General features: G+C 39.7%; 1 protein-coding gene across 1 annotated transcript in view; it reads right to left on the reverse strand.

The window, feature by feature from the left end:
- GXYLT2 (glucoside xylosyltransferase 2) overlaps window positions 1-20,201 on the reverse strand; it is a 96,195-nt gene that overhangs the window by 7,683 nt on the left and 68,311 nt on the right. Inside the window, exon 6 of the mRNA XM_043976433.1 lies at window positions 2,836-3,008. Within this exon, the coding sequence (XP_043832368.1) occupies window positions 2,836-3,008 (173 nt within the window). The remainder of the gene's footprint in view (window positions 1-2,835; window positions 3,009-20,201) is intronic.

Below are 20,201 nucleotides of genomic sequence, written 5' to 3' on the forward strand. Positions count from 1 at the left end.
GAGGTGAAACAGAATCCCAGCTCAGACACTTATTAGCTTTGTGACTGTGGGCAAGTAATATAACCCATCAAAGCCTCAGTTCTTCATCTTCAAAAGGAGGACAATGATACTTGTTCTCCCTACCTTGAAGGGTCATTATGGGAAAATTGTTTTGCCAACCTTAATGTATTATATAAACACAAACAATTTCTATTGCTCAATATTTGAGAAGAGGACATAACACTAACACTAATATTTTCTCAGGGACCCTCTGTTCCTGTTGCAGGGAATGATGCCAGGGGTTGCAAAGAAGCAAGTATGGGATGGCAGATCTACTGTAGTGCAGTCAACGTATCTGTACTATGGACAAGCTATTTTCATAGGGTAATAGGTATCTAGTTAATGTCCTTACAGGGACCAGAGATGGATGCTGAAGATGAGCTAGGGGGAGAAAGCTGAGAGGGGCTGGCTCTGACAAGGTGTTGGGTAGGGACATAAATCTTTTGAGATAGTCCATTTTAAGTAGATGCTTTTTCAAGTGATTATTTTTTGTTCCTGAATAACTACCTCAACAATGTACCAGAACAAGCATGATCTTAAATATCTCATGTGTGACCAGGAAGGAAACACAATTTGTTCACATGCTTGACATCATAATTCAGCTACAATATCAGCTCACTGGCAAAGTAAAACTCATTTAAGCCAAAGAAACTCACAAGCTGCCTCCACATACCCCCAAATTTTGTTCACTTTGGTTTACTTGTGTATTTTTTTTTTTTTTTTGGTGAGGCAATTGGGTTTAAGTGACTTACTCAGGGTCACACAGCTAGTAAGTGTCAAGTGTTTGAGGACAGGTTTGAACTCAGGTCCTCCTGAATCCAGGGCCGGTATTTTATCCACTGTGCCACCTAGCTTCTCCTTCATTTAATAATATTTAAAAGAGAGACAGAAAGAGTGAGAAAGTGGAGAGGGAGAGAAAAGAGAAAGGAGAAGAGGAGGAGGAGGAGGAGAAAAGAGAGGAGAGGATAATGAGTATGAGAATGAGAATAAGAATGAGAATAAAGGAGCACACAGAAAAAATGTAAAACATGCTCTGCCCCTATCATCTCTGCCCCTGTCAAAACTAGAATACCCAACAACTCAAGTTTTTTTCATTTCGTTTTGGTTTTTTTTGGTGAGGCAATTGGGGTTAAGTGACTTGCCTAGGGTCACACGGTTAGTAAGTGTTAAGTGTCTGAGGCCGGATTTGAACTCAGGTCCTCCTGACTACAGGGCAGGTGCTCTATCCACTGCACCACCTAGCTGCCCCCTTCAAGTTTTAAACTCAGTTAGAAATCAAGCAAATCCAATGTTAGCACAAGTGCCAGAGGAACCTTATCTGTGTCGATATTTCCCTTTCAAATGTGTGATACCTAGAAATAACCCTAGGTATTTTTCAGCAGTGCATTCTAATGTCCTAGGCATACTTTTGGTATTGTACATATATTATAAATGTGGTGTAGTGGAGTCTTCAAATAGGCAATTGACTAAAGAGTCCCATTTGCAATTTTGTCCAACCTGTAGATTTGTCCAGCTGAGGAAGCTAGGTGGATCACTGGATAGAGCACTGGGCCTGTAGTCAGGAAGATGAGTTCAAATCTGGCCTCAGACATGTACTAGCTGGTGACCCTGGGTAAGTCACTTAACCTCTGTTTGCTTTAACCCACTGGAGAAGGAAATGGCAGATCACTCCGTATCTTTGCCAAGAAAACTCCATGGACAATATGGTCAACAGGGTCATAAAGAATCAGACATGACTGAACAACAACAACCAACTTGTATCTCTAGTGAAAGAGAACACTCATTACCTCCCAAGGAGCTAACTGCACTTTGGGATAGTTCTCATTCTTAGGAAACTGTTCTTTTCATCAGGCTAAAAAGCGGCATCTGTAACTTCCATTCACTGATGCTAGCTCAGTCCTGTGGGACCAAGGAAAATTCCAATCCCTCCTCCCAAGTGAGAGCCCTTCAAATACTTGATGACAATCATCATGTCTCTCCTAAATATCCTATTCTACTGGTCAGACTGCCCCAGTTGCTTCAGTCATCCTATGTCATGCCATCAAGGTTCTCTGGTGCCCAGAATGGTGCCAGAGCACATGCATATTACCTTCTTTTCTTCCTGGTCCCCCGGTCATCCTCTGAAAGCATCCTGGGTATGTTCAGCCTTAGCAGTATCTTTCCTACCATGTGACAGCCAGAAATAAATGCTATTCTCCAAACATGATGGTTGGAATTGTGCCTTCCTTATTGAAAGCCTCAGATGTCATTAGCTTTCTTGGCTGGCATGCCACTGATCACTTATTTTGAACTTGCAGTGCAAAGAAAGAACCAGGTCTTTTTTTTCTTTTCTTTTTTCTTCTTTTTTCCTTTTCTTTTTTGAACCAGGTCTTTCTCAATCTCACTGCTCCCTAGCCATGACTCTCTGCCCATCTTGTACTAAAGAAGGAGTTTACCATCTAATGGGGGAGACAACATGCCAAGAAATATATACATGATAAGCTATAGGGACAGCTAGGTGGCACAGTTGATAGAGCACTGGCCCTGGTGTCAGGAGTACCTGAGTTCAAATCCAGCCTCAGACACTTAACACTTACTAGCTGTGTGACCCTGGGCAAGTCACTTAACTCCAATTGCCTCACAAAATAAACAAACAAATACATAAATAAACAAACAAATAAATAATTTAAAAAAATAAGATATATACAGCATAAACAGGGAATAATTAACCAATCAGTGACTACCAGTTAGGCCTGGTGGTTCAACAAAGCACATTTCTTGCCTGGAAACAAGTCCATCCCCAGACCTCCAACTTACATCACGCATTACTTCATATAACGCTTTGAAAGTTGGCTGCTTATCGTCATGATAGACTCCCCGATTGCCATGAAGAACAGACACGCCTTCTTGTTCCGCTCCTTTACAATTACTGCCATACATGCAGTGGTCTGGCCTATAATTCCACTGGCATGGAAACACATAGAGACATTCTGGGGACAAAAAAAAAAAAAAAAAAGAAAAAAGAAAAAATCAATTCAATGGACTCAGCAGTAATCTGTTCCTAATATTTTAAAATAGTGGTTCTGTCTGCTACAAACTTCTTTTATTGTGCTTCCAGATCTCCATAATCTATGCACACTCTTATAACCCAAATTCATTGAAATCTGCTAAAAAATGATGGAATGGATAGCCACTGGCACACCTTTAATGGGCATCATTCTGTTTGAACATACAGACTGAACCAAAAATTGTAAGGGGGTGGGGGTGGGAATCTTGATAGCTTTTAGCAATTAGTTCATTTCCTTAAAATCACAGACCTGTAAAAGCAAAGATTTAGAACAGCAAGGGGCCAGTGGAGGCCATCTAATTCTAGCCACTCATTTTATATATAAAGAAACCGGGGCCTAGAGAGATAAAATGATTTGACTAAGGTCACACTGGTAAGAGTAATTTTAGTAAATAAAAGAGCTGAGATCCCAAATCTGATCCTCTTTCCAAGATGAATAACTTCATTCTTTTTAATGTTCCCCTCAAAAAAACACAGACTGTATAAAAACCTGATGATTCACTCTGAGTTCCAATTCTGTGGAATTTTAAGAAAGTACAGTTAGATAACTGGGAGCTTCTGTAGAGTTATCATTTACATGGATAGCAATTGAAGGTTTGCTAAATGCTTTATTTATATTCTCTCATTTGACAGATACCTAGTGTGGTCTTTGGTCATAAAGCCCAGCTGGTGTAAGTCATCAAGTTCTTGGGTTTGATTCTACAAATAACTACAACACAAAGTAGTTAATGATGTGCCATAAGACAGATACAAAGTGTTACGGAAAATCAGAAGAGTTTGCTTCTAAGAGAAATCAAAAAGGTAGCCTCTATGGATCTGATAGGACGGATTGGTTTCAGTAGGCAGAAATGGGAGTGGGGAGTAGAGCAGGGCATTCTAAAAGGAGGGGACAGTATGACCCACAACCTGGAGGTGGAAGAGCACAAGCAGTGTCCAGAGAATAGTGAATGAGTCCCACAATGGGCAGACAGCACTGGACTTGGAGCTGGGAAGACCCTGAACTTAATTCCAGCCTTAGACATGTAAGTTATTCAACTTCTGGACAAGTTACTCAACTTCTGTCTCAGTTTCCTTATCTGTAAAATGGGGATAATAACAGTACCTACCTATAAAAACAGTGCAAGGATAAAATTTTAAGGTAAAATGAGATAATATTTGTAAAGCACTTTGCAAACCACAAAGTGCTATATAAATTCTAGCTATAATCATAATAATTCCAGTCTGGACATAGCATAGGGTACACGAAGAGGAGGAGGTAAAGGAAAGGCTAAAAGCGTCATCAAATATTCCACTTTGGTCAAAGTGTTCACGTACATTGGGCCAAAGGACATTGGGGACCCAAAGGCTAAATTTCATGTAACGTTCCACCATTTCCCCAATGGTTACAACATGCAGGTGAAAAAATATACAGCAGAAAATTAACATGTGAAAGGGACAAACGATCTATTAAAAGAGATGGCATGGGGAAGGGAGGGTGGGAGAAAAATTTGGAACTAAAAATCCTGTGGGGGAAAAATAAAAGAGGTTTGGAAGGACCCCTTCTTTGCCTATTATTCCAAATAATTTATTTAATACTGGAATTAACTGGTATTTAAATGTTTGGTAGAAGTCCTTTGTAAATCAATCTGGTCCTGATGCTTTTTCCTAAGAGCTTATTTATAGCTTATTGAATTTCTTTTTCTCAAATAGGTTTATTTAGATATTCTATTTCCTCTTCTCTTAATCTGGACAGATTATATTTTTATAAGTATTCATCCATTTCATTTAAATTATTAAATTTATTACCATATAATTAGGCTATATAACTCCTTATAATTGCTTTGGTTTCATCTTCGTTAGTGATATGGTCACCCTTTTCATTTTTAATACTAGCAATTTGATTTTCTCTATCTTTTTAAATCATATTAATCAATGTTTTTTAAAATTTTATTTTTTTAAATAAAACCAACTCCTAGTTTTATTTATTAATTCAATAGTTTTCTTACACTCAATTTTTTTTTTGTTTTTTTTTTTGTTTTTCTTTTAGTGAGGCAATTGGGGTTAAGTGACTTGCCCAGGGTCACAAAGCTAGTGAGTGTCGTGTCTGAGGCCAGATTTGAACTCAGGTACTCCTGACTCCAGGGCCAGTACTCTATCCACTGCACCATCTAGCTGCCCTTCTTACACTCAATTTTACTAATGTCACCTTTAATTTTTTAGGACTTCTAATTTAGTGTTTAATTGCAGATTTTTAGTTTGTTCTTCTTCTATTTTTTAAAAAATTGCATACCCAGGCCATTGGTCCACTCTTTCTCTAATTTATTGACATAAGCAGTTAGAGATATAAATTTTCTTCTTATTACTGCTTTTTCTGTATCTCATAGGTTTTGCTATATTGTCTCATTATTGTCATTCTCTTTAATGAAATTGATTCTATTAATTGTTCTTTAACCCAATCATTCTTTAAAATTAGGTTGTTTAGTCTCCAGTTAATTTTTGCTGTGTTTCCATGGTCTCTTATTAAATATAATTTTGTTGCATTATATTTTGAAAAAGATGAATTATTAAATTTATTATTAATTTAAACTTTTCTACATTTAATTATAAAATATTTGTACATTAATACATGGTCAAACTTTGTAAACATACCATATACCACTGAGAAAAAGGCGTATTTTTAAAATTCCCATTCACTTCTCTCCAGATATCTATCATATCCAGCTTAAATAAAATTCTATTTATCTCCTTCAAAAAAAAAAAAAAGAGAGATGGCATGGTGAATTTACTACATGAGTGACATCACTAAATTCCATTCACCAACTGGGGCCTTAGTATTCAGCATCCATAAAATGAGAGGGGTAGACAAAGTAATTTATTAGGTCCTCTTCTAACTCTGCATCCTATTAAACTTTCAGCTTGTTCTTGCTGCCCTCATGGAAACCATGATAGAATATGCAGTTTTGACATTAGCTCAAAATTGCCATAATTTTTAAAAAACGACTTCCAGATAATACTGTCTTTTGAATTTCTGTCCCTAATTCACTCCATAATTTCAGAGGCAAAGAGGCCCTTTAGCACAGTTGACTGACACAGGGAAAGTGCTTAATGAATGCTCCTTGGTTCATTCATTCATTCATTAACTGACTTTTCTTAGGACCATAGTTTCTCCTGGAAAGTTCTACATCTATTTTCCAAGCATCTTGAGCACTTAAAGAATGACTTGAGAATTAATTCTTCTCTATGTTGTTTCTTTACGTTGATTCTTCTTTACATGTTCTCTGATTTTTAATAATCTGTTTATACCAGATTGTTCTACTCCTCACCTAGCACCTTCCCCCGGAACAAGGCAGAATGAGTTAATGAGTTCTCAGCAACAAAAGTTTTCCACTCCTCAGTCGGTAGTTTTGGAAACCTGACTCATTCTGGGACTTCACTTCCCTTAGACTCCTTTTCATTCTCTTCCCTAAGGACTCACTATAAAAACAACAATGACTCATATTTATAGAGTACATTGGAGCTCACAAAGGAAGCCTTCGATACTATGTATAAGACACTGTGAGCTAGTCTAGTATAAGTCCTTCTTTACAGGTGGGGAATCTGCTCAGACATTAAGGGACCTGTCCAAGGTCCTGTAGGTAGTAAGTGATATTGGGCTATGTATGCATGCTAAGAGTGGGCAACCTGTGGTACCAGTCACTTCAAGGAGCATCTGGAGTCATGAGGTTCTCTTATTCAGTCAAGAAGCATTTAGTAAACACCTACTATATGTGAGGCATGTGCTAAAAGCTGGGAATATAAGGACAAAAGTGACCTTAAGAAGCTTATGTCCTGTAAATGGAGACAACAGATATATAGTCATGATATATATGTGTATGTATATGTATATATGTATGAGAGAATGAAAAAGTCACTTATTATGGGCAGATGCTATGTTAAAACACTGGGAATACAAAACAAAAAAAAAAAGAAAAGAAAAGAAAAGAAATGCCCTCAAGGTCTTGATTTAGGGGCAGGAAGACCTGGGGTAGGATCCTGCCTTAGACACTTATCATTCTCTCTGGGCTTTACTTTCCTCACTGGAAAATGGGGAGGGAGATTAACTTTATTTCTAAGGTGTCTTCCAGCTCTAAATTTATGACACTAAGAGAGCTTAAATTCTATGTAAGGGAATACCAAACATAGAGGGGAGTGGTAGCCAAGGAAGGGAGTTTTAGTCTGGGGAGCCACAGGGATGATGAAAAGCCCTATAAGGTAGTGGATGGACTTCTCTCTCTAAGAGCAATGGGACTGTTGGTTTGATTACTGCACTCATAGTATGAGAGCTTGGAGGATGGCCAAAGAGGGGGCACCTGGTCTAGGTAGATGATTACCTAGCTAGGATGTTAAGATGAAGGATCCTCTCAGGTCTGGGTCAGCTGGTAAATCCAGTTTACATTAGGACCTTAGTCTTAGGTCTAATCTGATCAACAGACAAAAAGCAAATGTGACTCATTCAGTCACCAATTAGGAGGGGTGGAACACCCAAAGATGAGTGGATTAAATTCAACAGGGACAGGACCCTGGATTCTGTAGGCTTAATTCTGTTGACTAAGAGTACTTGGCCAAGTGAGAAAAGGAAAGAGGGCAAAATTATTTTGGAGAAGACCCTAGCCGCAAGAAAGGCTTCCTGTAGACAGTGCCAGCTAGGTGGCACAGTGAACAGAGCACCCAGCCTGGAGTCAGGAAGATCTGAGTTTAAATATGGACTCAGACACTTACTAGCTATTTGATCCCAGGCAAATTACTTAATCCTGTTTACCTCAGTTTCCTCATCTGTAAAACAAGCTGGAGAAGGGAATTCCAGTATCTTTGCCATGAAAACCCCAAATGAGGTCAGGAAGAGTCAGACACGAGTACATCACAATAGACAGTGGCACCTGAGATGTATCTTCAAGGACCTTTGGGATTCTGAGATGCAGAGAAGAATGTATTCTAGGTGTGAGGGGCAGCTTTATGCATGAAGACAGTGGGTACGGGGGCAGCTACGTGGCACAGTGGATAAAGCACTGGCCCTGGACTCAGGAGTACCTGAGTTCAAATCTGGCCTCAGACACTTGACACTTACTAGCTGTGTGACCCTGGGCAAGTCACTTAACCCCCATTGCCCCGCAAAAAAAAAAAAGACAGTGGGTGGAATATCTTGAATAGGAAGATGACCAGTTTGGTTGGACCATGGGGCATACAGAAGCTACAAAGACAAGACAGGACTGGGATGAGAAAACACTTGACCCTAGATGTGATAGGGAAACACTAGAGATGAGTGAATTGAGGAGAGACATGATCTTTTTCTCTTTTTTCCCCCCTTTATCCTTTTCTTTCCTCAGATTCTCATTTCTACCTACTGAACTCAATTTGGACTGGCTTTGCCTTCTCCACCATGCCCCAGGTAACTCATCACTGAGAAATCTCATCATTTTGCAAGATCCAATCAGCCTTGGTCCTAACAGCTCATCAACGCCCTCTGCTCCTCTAACTGGAGGTAGTGCCACAAACGCCTTCATTTGAGGAAGGAAACAGGATGGAGATCTCATTTGCCACCAGCTACTGCCATCATTTGGCCCTCTTTGTCTTCCCCACAATGCCCACTCTTGCTACCTCCCCATCCCTCCCTTTTCAACTTGTTTGGTGTGTTGACTTCCATTAAAATATAAGCTCCTAGCTTTACTATAAAGCGGCAGTCATCAAAACTATCTGGTACTGGCTAAAAAATAGAGTGGTAGATCAATGGAATAGGCTAGGCTCAGGAAATGCAGTAGTAAATGACACTAGTAATGTAGTGTTTGATAAACCCAAAGACTCCAGCTTCTGGGATAGGAACTCAGTATTTGACAAAAACTGCTGGAAAACTGGAAGATAGTATGGCAGAAATTAGGCATAGACCAACATCTTACACCTTATACTAAAATAAGGTCAAAATGGATACACGATTTAGACATAAGAGGTGATACCATAGGTAAATTAGGAGAGAAAGGAATAGTCTATCTATCAGATCTTTGGAAAGGAAAACAGTTTATGACCAAACAAGAGATAGAGTATATTATAAAATGCAAAATGGATGATTTTGATTACATTAAATTAAAATTTTTTTGTACAAACAGAAGCAATGCATCCAAAATTAGAAGGGAGACAGAAAACTGGGAAACAATTTTTGTGGCCAGTACTTCTGATAAAGGCCTCATCTCTAAAATATATAGGGAACTAAAACAAATTTATAAGAATCCAAGTCATTCCCCAATTGAGAAATGGTCAAAGGATATGAATAGGCAGTTTTCTGATGAAGAAACCAAAGCTATCTATTCCCATATGAAAAAATGCTCTAAATCACTATTGATTAGAGAGATGCAAATTAAAACAACTCTGAGGTACCACCTGACACCTATCAGATTGGCTAAAGTGACAAAAAAGGAAAATAATAAATGTTGGAGAAGCTGTGGGAAAATTGGAACACTAATTCATTGCTGGTGGAGCTGTGAATTGATCCAGCCATTCTGGAGAGCAATTTGGAATTATGCCCAAAGGGTGATAAAAGCTGTGCATACCCTTTGACCCAGCAATACCACTTTTGGGGCTTTTTCCCAAAGAAATCATGGAAAGGGGAAAGGGACTCACATGTACAAAAATATTTATAGCTGCTCTTTACGTGGTGGCAAGGAACTGGAAGTTGAGGGGGTGCCCATCAATTGGGGAATGGCTGGACAAGTTGTGGTATGTGAATACAATGGAATACTATTGTGCTGTAAGAAATGATGAGCAGGAGGAGTTCAGAGAAAACTGGAGGGTCTTGCGTGGGCTGATGATAAGTGAGATGAGCAGAACCAGAAGAACATTGTACACAGTATCATCAACATTGAGTGTTGATCTACTGTGATGGACTATATTCTTCTCACCAATGCAATGGTACAGAGGAGTTCCAGGGAACTCATGATAGAAGAGGATCTCCAAATCCAAGAAAAAAAAAAAGAACTGCGGAGTATAGATGCTGAATGAACCATACTATTTCTTTTGGTTTTGGTGCTGTTGTTTTTTTCTATTTTTGAGGTTTTTCATCATTGCTGATTTTTTTCTCTTATAACATGACTAATGCAGAAATAGGGTTAATGTTATATATATGTATGTATGTGTATATATACGTATGCATGCGTGTGTGTGTGTGTGTGTGTGTGTGTGTATATATATATATATATATATATAACCTATATCAGATTACCTGCTGTCTGGGGGAGGGGGGAGGGAGGGGAGGAAGAAAAATCTGAAATTGTAAAGCTTGTATAAACAAAAGTTGAGAACTATCTTTACATGTAATGGAAAAAAATAAAATACTTTATTAATTTATATATATATATATAAGCTCCTAGAGATCAAGAACTGTCTTTTTCCTATTTGTATCATCATTGCTTAGCACAGTACCCTGCAGACAGATGGTGCTTAATAAATGCTTACTGACTACTGACTTTTCTCACTTTTCCTTTTCTCACTCTTCCTTCTTTCACCCGTTTCCTTCTCTTCCCTTTTGTCCCTGACTGTGAAGAGGAAGCCTGGCATAGTGAATAGAGTATTCAATCTGCAGACAAAGAAGACCCGAATTCAAATCCTGCCTTAGACACTTATCAGTTGTATGATCCTGGAAAAGTCACATCACTTAGCCTCAATTTTCTCATCTGTAAATGGGGATCACAGTAGTACATATCTCACAGGATTGTTGTGAGGATCAGGAGAGATAATATATGTAAACTATTTAGTAATATTATTATCCTCACTAGCATTAGCAGATAGATGGTGAAATGGATAGAACATTGGGCCTGGATACTTAATAGCTAAATGACCTTGGGCAAGTAATTTAACCTCTGCTGCCTCAGTTTCCTCATCTGTAAAATGAGGATCATAATAGAACTTACCTTCCAGGGTTGTTCTAAGGATCCAATGGGAAATTGATAACTTGGTCAGCACATAGTAGGCACTTTAATAAATGCTTGTTTCTTTCCTTATTATTAAGAAGAGGACACAGCTGAGGGCAGAACCCTCACTGGGGGGTACTGCAAATTTAAAAGGCTATAAATCCCTACTCTGGAGCTACTGTAAAGTGGGTTACAGGATGTTCTGTTTTTTATGTTGAGCTTCTAAAAGAGGATTTTTAACATGCTTTTAAAATCACATTCAAATGAATGCTTTTTGGCTCCAGGAAGCAAGGATTACTCGAAAAGCAGCAATCCCGTGGAACCACTCTGGATAATAATAGATATTACAATCTGATGGCATTTACGATAAGCCCAGGGGCAGGGGGAAGCCTGACCAACTTCTGTCATGCTCTGTTCCCTCTGGCTCCATGTAACAAGCTTACCCACACCCTCTCACAGCTCAGCTCTCCAACCTAGAACATTTATAAACTATTCTGGCCAGCAACCTGAAGCCTCTTTAGGAACTAATCCCTCCCACCCCCACCCCAGGTCACTGATTTAATAGGTTTTTATTTTTATTCAAACATATTGAACAAGAACATACTTCTGTTTTTACATAAAAGGGAGGTTTTTATGAAAGTACTATAAGAGTGACCTTGCCCCATCATCATTTCTAAGATGACTCCTCTCTATTCTAAGGAGGGTCCCATGTTAAGTGCTAAGGGGATACAAAAACAAGGAACAACTAAATGACAAAGTGGCTGGTGTGGTAAAATATGAAAGTTTTTAACAGTCGGTTAGGATAAGTGAAAGACGCCAGTTTTTCAAGGACCACCCTTTTGGGGAGGAGATGAACAGTCTGCCTGCTGCGCATGTCAGACTGCCTGCCAGGTACAGTGCGCCTGCTGCGCATGTCAGACTGCCTGCCGGGTTTTTTTTGACTTCCGGGGTGGAGAGAACGGGAGTAGCCTTTTTTTTTGCCGGCTTGGCGGGACTCCGGGCGGCGCGGCACAGACGGTCTGACTCACTCCAAAGGTGGCCTAAATCGGTTTGGTGAGTTTTTATAAGGAATATAGACAGCCTAGATTTAAGACGATTTGTACTGTATTTCTGTTTTCCTATCCTTCTAATCAACAACACCTTATATACAATAAAGGCTCTATCTAGAAAACCAGAAGCTTCTTCCATTTACTAGTCTGGGAGATGAATTAAGGGAAGGGTTAAGTAGGGGAGATTTATGATCTAATATCCAATTTTAAATCTCACAGTTTGGCGACCCCGAAGGGACCTTAAGGACCCTCCCACCCTCCCTAGTTTGGCCATAAGCCGGCTAATTCGGTGGATTTTCCAAATACCCCCCCCCCCCCCCCCCCCCCCCCGCGGACTTTCCCTTTGTCTAATCTCCCTTAAAGACTTTAAGCCTCTAAAAGTCTTGCTTTAAACAGAAAAGCCAGCCCAGTTTAAAGGGCAAGATGCTCGAATATTCTACCATCCCTTTGATTTTTCTCATCGGAATGTATTGGGACAGCATAACATCCCGACTTAGAGGAATAGTTTATTCAATGGTCCTTCATAACATTATTGGTTTTTTCCTCATTCAGGCAGCAAAAAGTTTTTTGTATAATAGTATACGTGAGAATCTTTGGGAAAATACGTTTAATATAAGTAGAAATTTTATGCCTGCAATTGAAATACCTTTTAATACCACATCCATAGTTCATACGACTAAGGATTTTATTTTTTTTTGTTGTTTTTTTTTGTTTTTGTTATTATCATTGTTTTTGTTATTATCATTGTTATGATGTGGGGGAAACTCTCACATATGGAGAGAGACCTCAAAATGGCTGTTTCTACTAGAGATGATCCAAGTTCAGAATCAGATCAGCAGAAACTACTCCCTCTGCAGGAAGCTATAGAACATAGTAAGAAGGGAGTGCCAATTCAAGTCAGAAAATATAGCCCCTTTAGACCAAGTGACTTGAGCGCATGGAAATCAATCATCCCTAGTTTTGAGAAAAATCCAAACACTGTAATTTCACAGTTAAGGACTATATTTAATGCATATCAACCCAGTTGGGCTGATGTTACTTGCCTTTTGGAAACTTTACTGTCCCCAACTGAGATTACAGATATTATCTCAGCAGGAAATGCCCTTGTTGCGAAAGGTAAGGCCGATGTGGAATGGCCTCTAAAGGATCCAGAGTGGAATTATAATGATGATAGGGATTTCCAAAGATTAAAAGATGCTAGAGAAACACTTCTGAAGGGAATGGAATCTTGCTCTAGAAAACCGGAAAACTGGCAGAAATTTTTAAGCCTACCTCAGGAGGCTAATGAAAGACCAAACAGATTTTATGATAGACTTTGTGAGGCCGCTAGACAGTACACCAGATTGGATCCAGTAGATTTAAGAGATTCCTGTATCATTCTCAACACATTTGTTTATAATTCACTGCCAGAAATACGCAGATACTTTCTGAAACAATGTCCAGACTGGAGAAATCTCTCAGTAGATAGAATTAAGGAACTTGCAAATTATGTCTTTGACTCACGTGAGGAAGATCCAGATCACCCTAAACAGAGCATTCTGGCACCAGCGATTCCTAGTCAGCCATGTGGACACCGGAACAAGGACACTAAGGTGTGTTGTTACTGTCGTAAGGAGGGGCATGAATTGAGAGAATGTAGGACTTGGAGAAGAAATTCTAATTCTAATTACAGGCGAAATCAAAATAGAAATAGATCTTTTTGGAGGAATACAGAAAGGCAGTACCAGAATAATGGTAACCAAGACCCCCCTCAGAAGAGGACACAGGAATGATGGTGTCTTGGGGAGGAATGGAACATAGATAATGAAAGCCATATATTCCCAGATCCAGATTTTTTGAATGCACTTGTGCCAGTCCATTCACCTCCCCAGAGTAATGAACCACATGTCACCTTAAAAGTGGGGGAGACTTATTATGATTGTCTGCTAGACACAGGAGCCTCTAAATCAGTATTAGTAAGCAAACCAGATGCTGGGTGTAGACCTGTAGGATTTTTGAATGTAGTGGGAGTCTCAGGAAAGAGCCAGAGAGTGGCAAAATTGAATCCTCGCATGGTATCTATGGGGCCCTTAACAGTGGAACATTCATTTTTTACTCATGCCTGATGCCCCTGTAAATTTATTAGGTCGTGATCTCCTTTGCAAGCTTAGAGCAACCATATCTTGTGCTCCAGATGGGGCTGTCTCCTTACAATTGCCAGAGGATACTGTTCATTTATTACCAATTTTACTTACAGAAGCTCAAGGAACAGCAGGGGAGGTATCCAAAATCCCCTCTGACATTCCTGAGTCTTTATGGGCCTCATCCCCTAATGAGGTGGGGCTCCTTAAGTCTGCCATGCCTGTTACCTTTAAAGTTAAGGGGGGACCACCCCCCTCCATTCCACAGTATCCATTGTCTAGGGAAGCAATAGAAGGGATCACCCCTATAATTGAGGCTTTGAAAAGCCAGGGTATTATTATTCCATGTCATCACTCTCCATGCAATACTCCCATTTTGCCAGTTAAAAAACCCAAGCCTGGGCCAGATGGTAAACCTGTTTATCGCTTTGTGCAAGATCTTAGAGCGATTAATAATTATGTTATTCCTAGACATTCTATAGTCGCAAATCCGGCTATGATAATTTCCTCAATTCCCTATGAATCTACATGTTTCACAGTGGTAGACCTTTGCTCTGCCTTTTTCTCCATACCAGTACATGAGGACTTCCAATATTTATTTGCTTTTACCTGGAAAAATAGACAGTGGACCTGGACTAGACTCCCACAGGGATTTGTAGACAGTCCCACATTATTTTCCCAAATTTTACAGCAGGATCTGGCCTCTATTACCTTTAAGGGCTCCACACTAGTACAATATGTAGATGACTTACTTTTGGCCTCTCCTAATGCTGAAATTTGTCAGGAAGATAGCCGTCACTTACTGCTGGAGCTGCACAAGAGAGGACACAAGGTTTCCAAGACAAAGGTACAATGGTGTTTGCCCCAGGTAGAATATTTAGGATTTATTTTGGCTGCTGGAACTCGCTCTGTCTCTTCTAAGAGAGTCCAGGCCATTCAACAACTCTCTGCCCCCACTACTAAGAGGCAGTTGAGAGCCATTCTGGGAGCAGCTGGGTACTGTAGACAATGGATACCCTCTTTTGGTGAAATTACTAAACCCCTCATAGCTCTTACAAAAAGTTCTGTTCCAGACAGTTTACAGTTGGATCCCCAGCATCTCTCAGCCATAAAAGAATTAAAACGGGCCTTGTTATCAGCACCTGCCCTAGGACTGCCAGATTATAGTAAGCCTTTCACTCTCTTTGTGCATGAACAAAGGGGGGTGGCTTCTGGAGTCCTGACTCAGTCACTGGGGCCTAACCAACGTCCTATAGCCTACTATTCAATTCAGCTGGACCCTGTAGCGGCTGGAGCGCCACCTTGCCTTAGAGCAGTGGCGGCCACAGCGCTTTTGGTAGAAAAAGCCTCTGATTTGGTCCTAGGTAACCCTCTAACTGTGCAATGCCCTCACGAAGTGGAGGCTCTCTTACTACGTCACAGGACACAAGCCTTTTCAGATCAAAGGCTGGCTAAGTATGAAATAACCCTGTTAGGTAATGAGAATATCACTTTAAAACGCTGCACAGTTCTTAATCCAGCAACATTACTCCCTAACTTACCATTCTCGGGGGAACCGTTGCATGACTGTGCTTCTTTAGTTGATATGGCTGAAAAACCCCGTGATGATCTTTTTGATACACCTTTAGAAAATCCTGATCTTGTCCTCTATACAGATGGTTCCTCATTTATGAGAGAGGGAACCCGTTTTACTGGAGCTGCTGTAGTTTCTGATTATGACACCCTCTGGGCAGCTTCTCTGCCTTCCCATTTTAGTGCACAGGCTGCTGAACTTGTGGCTCTTACACAGGCCTGTAATATAGCTAAAGATAAGAGTGCCACCATTTTTACTGACTCGAAATATGGCTTTGGCATATGCCACTTTATTGGTATGATTTGGCGTCAACGAGGCTTTCTAACATCCTCGGGCAAGGCTATTGCCAATGGGGACCTTATCAAGGACCTCTTAGATGCCCTAAAACTGCCTTCTTCCCTAGCCGTTGTACATTGCCCTGCCCACACAGGGAATAGTGATCCTGTTTCAAAGGGAAATGCACGAGCCGATTCTGCAGCCAAGCTTGCTGCATTAGAAGCTCCTGAACATGTATTTAACCTTTCACCTTCTGAGGATATTCCTTCCAACCTAACCTATGACGATTCTGAAGTAGAAAAGTGGAAAAAGAAATTTAAGGCGAAACAGATCAATGGCATCTGGGTGTCTCCGGAAGGTAAGCCATTTCTTCCCCGGAAATTCTACCACCAGGTATGCCTCTCTGTTCACAGAAAAGGCCATTTTGGTACACAAGGCATTGTAGACTCTATTAAGAGAACCTGGATAGCACCAGGTGTGACTAATACAGCATCTCGAATCTGCTCGGGCTGCTCCACATGTCAGTCTTATAATCAGTATGCTTTTAAGGTCAAAGCTTATGGAGGGCGTCCTCTAGCATATACACCTTTTGAGCACTTACAAATTGATTATATTACTATGCCAAAAGCAGGACATTATAAATTTTGCCTTGTTATAGTTGATCAGCTCACTCGGTGGGTGGAGGCCTTTCCCAGCCCCCGAGCCACAGCTGCCTTTGTTGCCAAAATTCTTCTTAAAGAGATAGTACCTCGTTTTGGCCCACCAGCCCGCATCGATTCTGACAAAGGCACACATTTCACTGATTCGATTTTATCCCAAATCTACTCTTTCTTGGGAGTGACTCCAAAATTCCACACGCCCTACCATCCACAAAGTTCAGGCCAAGTCGAACGTATGAATAAAGAGCTTAAGAGTATGATTGGCAAATTATGTACTGAAACCCATTTGAAATGGCCTGATGTTCTACCATTGGCATTATTCTATCTACGAAGTAGACCAAGAGGAGAACTTCATATATCTCCTTATGAAATGCTTTTTGGTCACCCTCCTATCCAAGCTAAAACTTTTTCCCCAGTTTATACATCACTGGTGGGAGGTGATACTTCTGTTGCTTCCTATATACAGGAATTACAGACCAGGCTACGTGAACTCCATGAGGCAGGAGCTGTGGTCCAGGCAGGACCATTAGACTTTTCATTGCATAACTTCAACCCAGGAGATAAAATATATGTGAAGAATTTTCAGAGAACCAGTGGAACTCAACCTGCCTGGGAAGGACCTTTTCAGGTATTATTGACAACTCCTACCGCCATTAAAATTGGTGAAAAAGACTCATGGATTCATTGCTCTCATATAAAGCCTGCACCATTCATAGGTGAAGAGATTTCAGATAGACCTGAGGTAGACGCTAAAGAGGTAAAAACCCTAACGATAGCAACTGTTAAAGAGCAAAGAAAGTTCAGAGGAAACAGGAAGTTCCCATTTAAGAATCCCACTGATCAGTTAAATGCTTTGGGACTCAGTCTTCGTAAAGTATCAGGAGACGGAAATTGCCTTTTTAGGGCTTTAGCAGACCAGCTAGAAGGTCACTGTAGAAATCATCTCAGACACAGACAAGAAGCTGCTTCTTATATGATTAACCATAGACAAGAGTTTGAGTCTTTTATAGTAAATGACTCCCCTTTTGAAGAATATGTTGATGAATTAAAGAAATTTGGAAAGTGGGGAGGAAATGATACAATTGTAGCATTTGCTAAGCAGCATCAGCTGAATGTTGTGGTTCATCAATTAAATCAGCCTTTATTGAAAATCAGTGGCACAGACAAAACTGATGCTACAGAACTCCACATTTTCTACCATAAAGAACATTATGACAGCATTAGAAAGATCAATGACAATTCAGAAACCCCTGCCACTTTGGCATGCAGAGAATTGGGGAACCAGTTAAAACAATGTGGCATACCCCAAACTCTAGCAGCTTAAATACCTTATAATTTAACAAGCATTTCCTTCTACAGGCAAAAGCACTGAAGTACATGGCCTAGTTTTCTGGCCTACCTCAACTATTTTTTTTTTTATTAATTTTTGGGTTTTTTTTGTTTTTGTTTTGACTTTTGAAAGGCACTGAAAAGACCTGGAATTGACTGCACCTTTAAGTTCTTTAAGAGCACAAAAGGGTGCTTAGCGAATCTTTTGCTTTTTATTTTTTATTTTTGGTTTTGCTTTGGTTTTTTTTTTTTCTTTTGTTTCTTTTGCTTTTCTTTAAAACTAAATTTTGTAAACTAAGTGATTATTCAAAGACATTTTAAGTATATGCTGTGGGTGAGGCTATCGGGCCTCAGAAGCTACCAGAATTCTTCTTTTTTTTTATTTACTCTTTCTTTTTGAGAGAACCATGAGTTCTAATGAGTTTTGTTTTATTTATTTATTTTTCTCCTTTCTCTTGTATGTTGTTCTGTTTAACTAAAAAGTACCAGAAATTGCTTGATACCTCACTGAAAACATTGAATATTGAATCTTGCTAATTGAAGTCTTATTTCTTTTTGATGAATTAATCACCACTTTAAGTATCTGCTACTGTTATACCAGAGAATTCATGTATAAGATGATGTGGTCTACTTGCTAAAAGAAGATTATGTAATAATGTCTAAAAGAAGATTATGTAACAATGTCTAATATAATCAGCTATTTACATTCGTTTATTATTTATATGTCATTATACTCTGGGTATGGTTTGGAATTATTGTATATATCACTAATATATTCTCAGTTATGCAGCATAGCACACATTTTTACCATCATATTGTCTTTGGTGAAATTAATGAGATTTCAGAAATATGGAAACTTATCATTTCAGAGACTAACTTGCTGTGAACTCTGACGCAGGCCCTGGAGAGAATATATGTGCAACAAAAGGAGAGACAGGTATACGTAAGTCCATGGTTTGCTTATGATGGTGACTATGTAGAGCACAATTACTAGGCACAGTCCAGTATTCATCCTCTCTCCCTCCTAATTTAACCTAATTTAACTGAACTTATTTATCTTTTTATCTCACTCAGTTGAATTCACCTGTGGCCTAGCACAATCACTGGCTGTCTCAGAACCATGAGATATGGTATGATAACCTTTCCATAACATTTTCAGGTGTCATGAACACATACTAAATTTGGCTTTGATCCAGACACATGGTGGTAAAAAGTGTTACACATTGCATAACTACCTCAACCCTCTATTACAAGTCTAACCATATAAAGGAGGGAATGTAATGGAATTTATTAATTTGATCATTGACAATGCTATGCTAAGGTTTTAAAAATACAGCAATTCAAACAGTTAAAGAAGATAATCCAGCTTTCCAGACCAGAGTCCAGAATCCAGTTTTCCAGACCAGAATCCAGTTTCCTCCTGATGACATCTTACCACTTCAAGAAGACAAGAGAACTCAGAGACTTTATATGAACTGTTTTGCTTTATTAGCTTTTACTATCTCCTTTCTGTTATATACTATCTGTAACATGTACTCTCTGCAGAGGCTCTCCCTTTGCAAGACTAATGTCAAAGCGTCGGTTCATGAGGAAAAAAAAAAATCGCCCCTCTGGACAAAACTTTCCTCTCTTCCTTTTCTGTATTGTTGTTCGCATATTATTAGTCAGCAAAAGTTATTATATTCTTTTTACTGTTCCATCAAGGAAACATTCCGTTTCTTGAGGAAGCAAAGGGGGGAAATGTGGTAAAATATGAAAGTTTTTAACAGTCGGTTAGGATAAGTGAAAGACGCCAGTTTTTCAAGGACCACCCTTTTGGGGAGGAGATGAACAGTCTGCCTGCTGCGCATGTCAGACTGCCTGCCAGGTACAGTGCGCCTGCTGCGCATGTCAGACTGCCTGCCGGGTTTTTTTGACTTCCGGGGTGGAGAGAACGGGAGTAGCCTTTTTTTTTGCCGGCTTGGCGGGACTCCGGGCGGCGCGGCACAGACGGTCTGACTCACTCCAAAGGTGGCCTAAATCGGTTTGGTGAGTTTTTATAAGGAATATAGACAGCCTAGATTTAAGACGATTTGTACTGTATTTCTGTTTTCCTATCCTTCTAATCAACAACACCTTATATACAATAAAGGCTCTATCTAGAAAACCAGAAGCTTCTTCCATTTACTAGTCTGGGAGATGAATTAAGGGAAGGGTT

The sequence above is a fragment of the Dromiciops gliroides genome, chromosome 1 (assembly GCF_019393635.1).
Source record: "Dromiciops gliroides isolate mDroGli1 chromosome 1, mDroGli1.pri, whole genome shotgun sequence".
Lineage (NCBI taxonomy): Eukaryota > Metazoa > Chordata > Mammalia > Microbiotheria > Microbiotheriidae > Dromiciops > Dromiciops gliroides.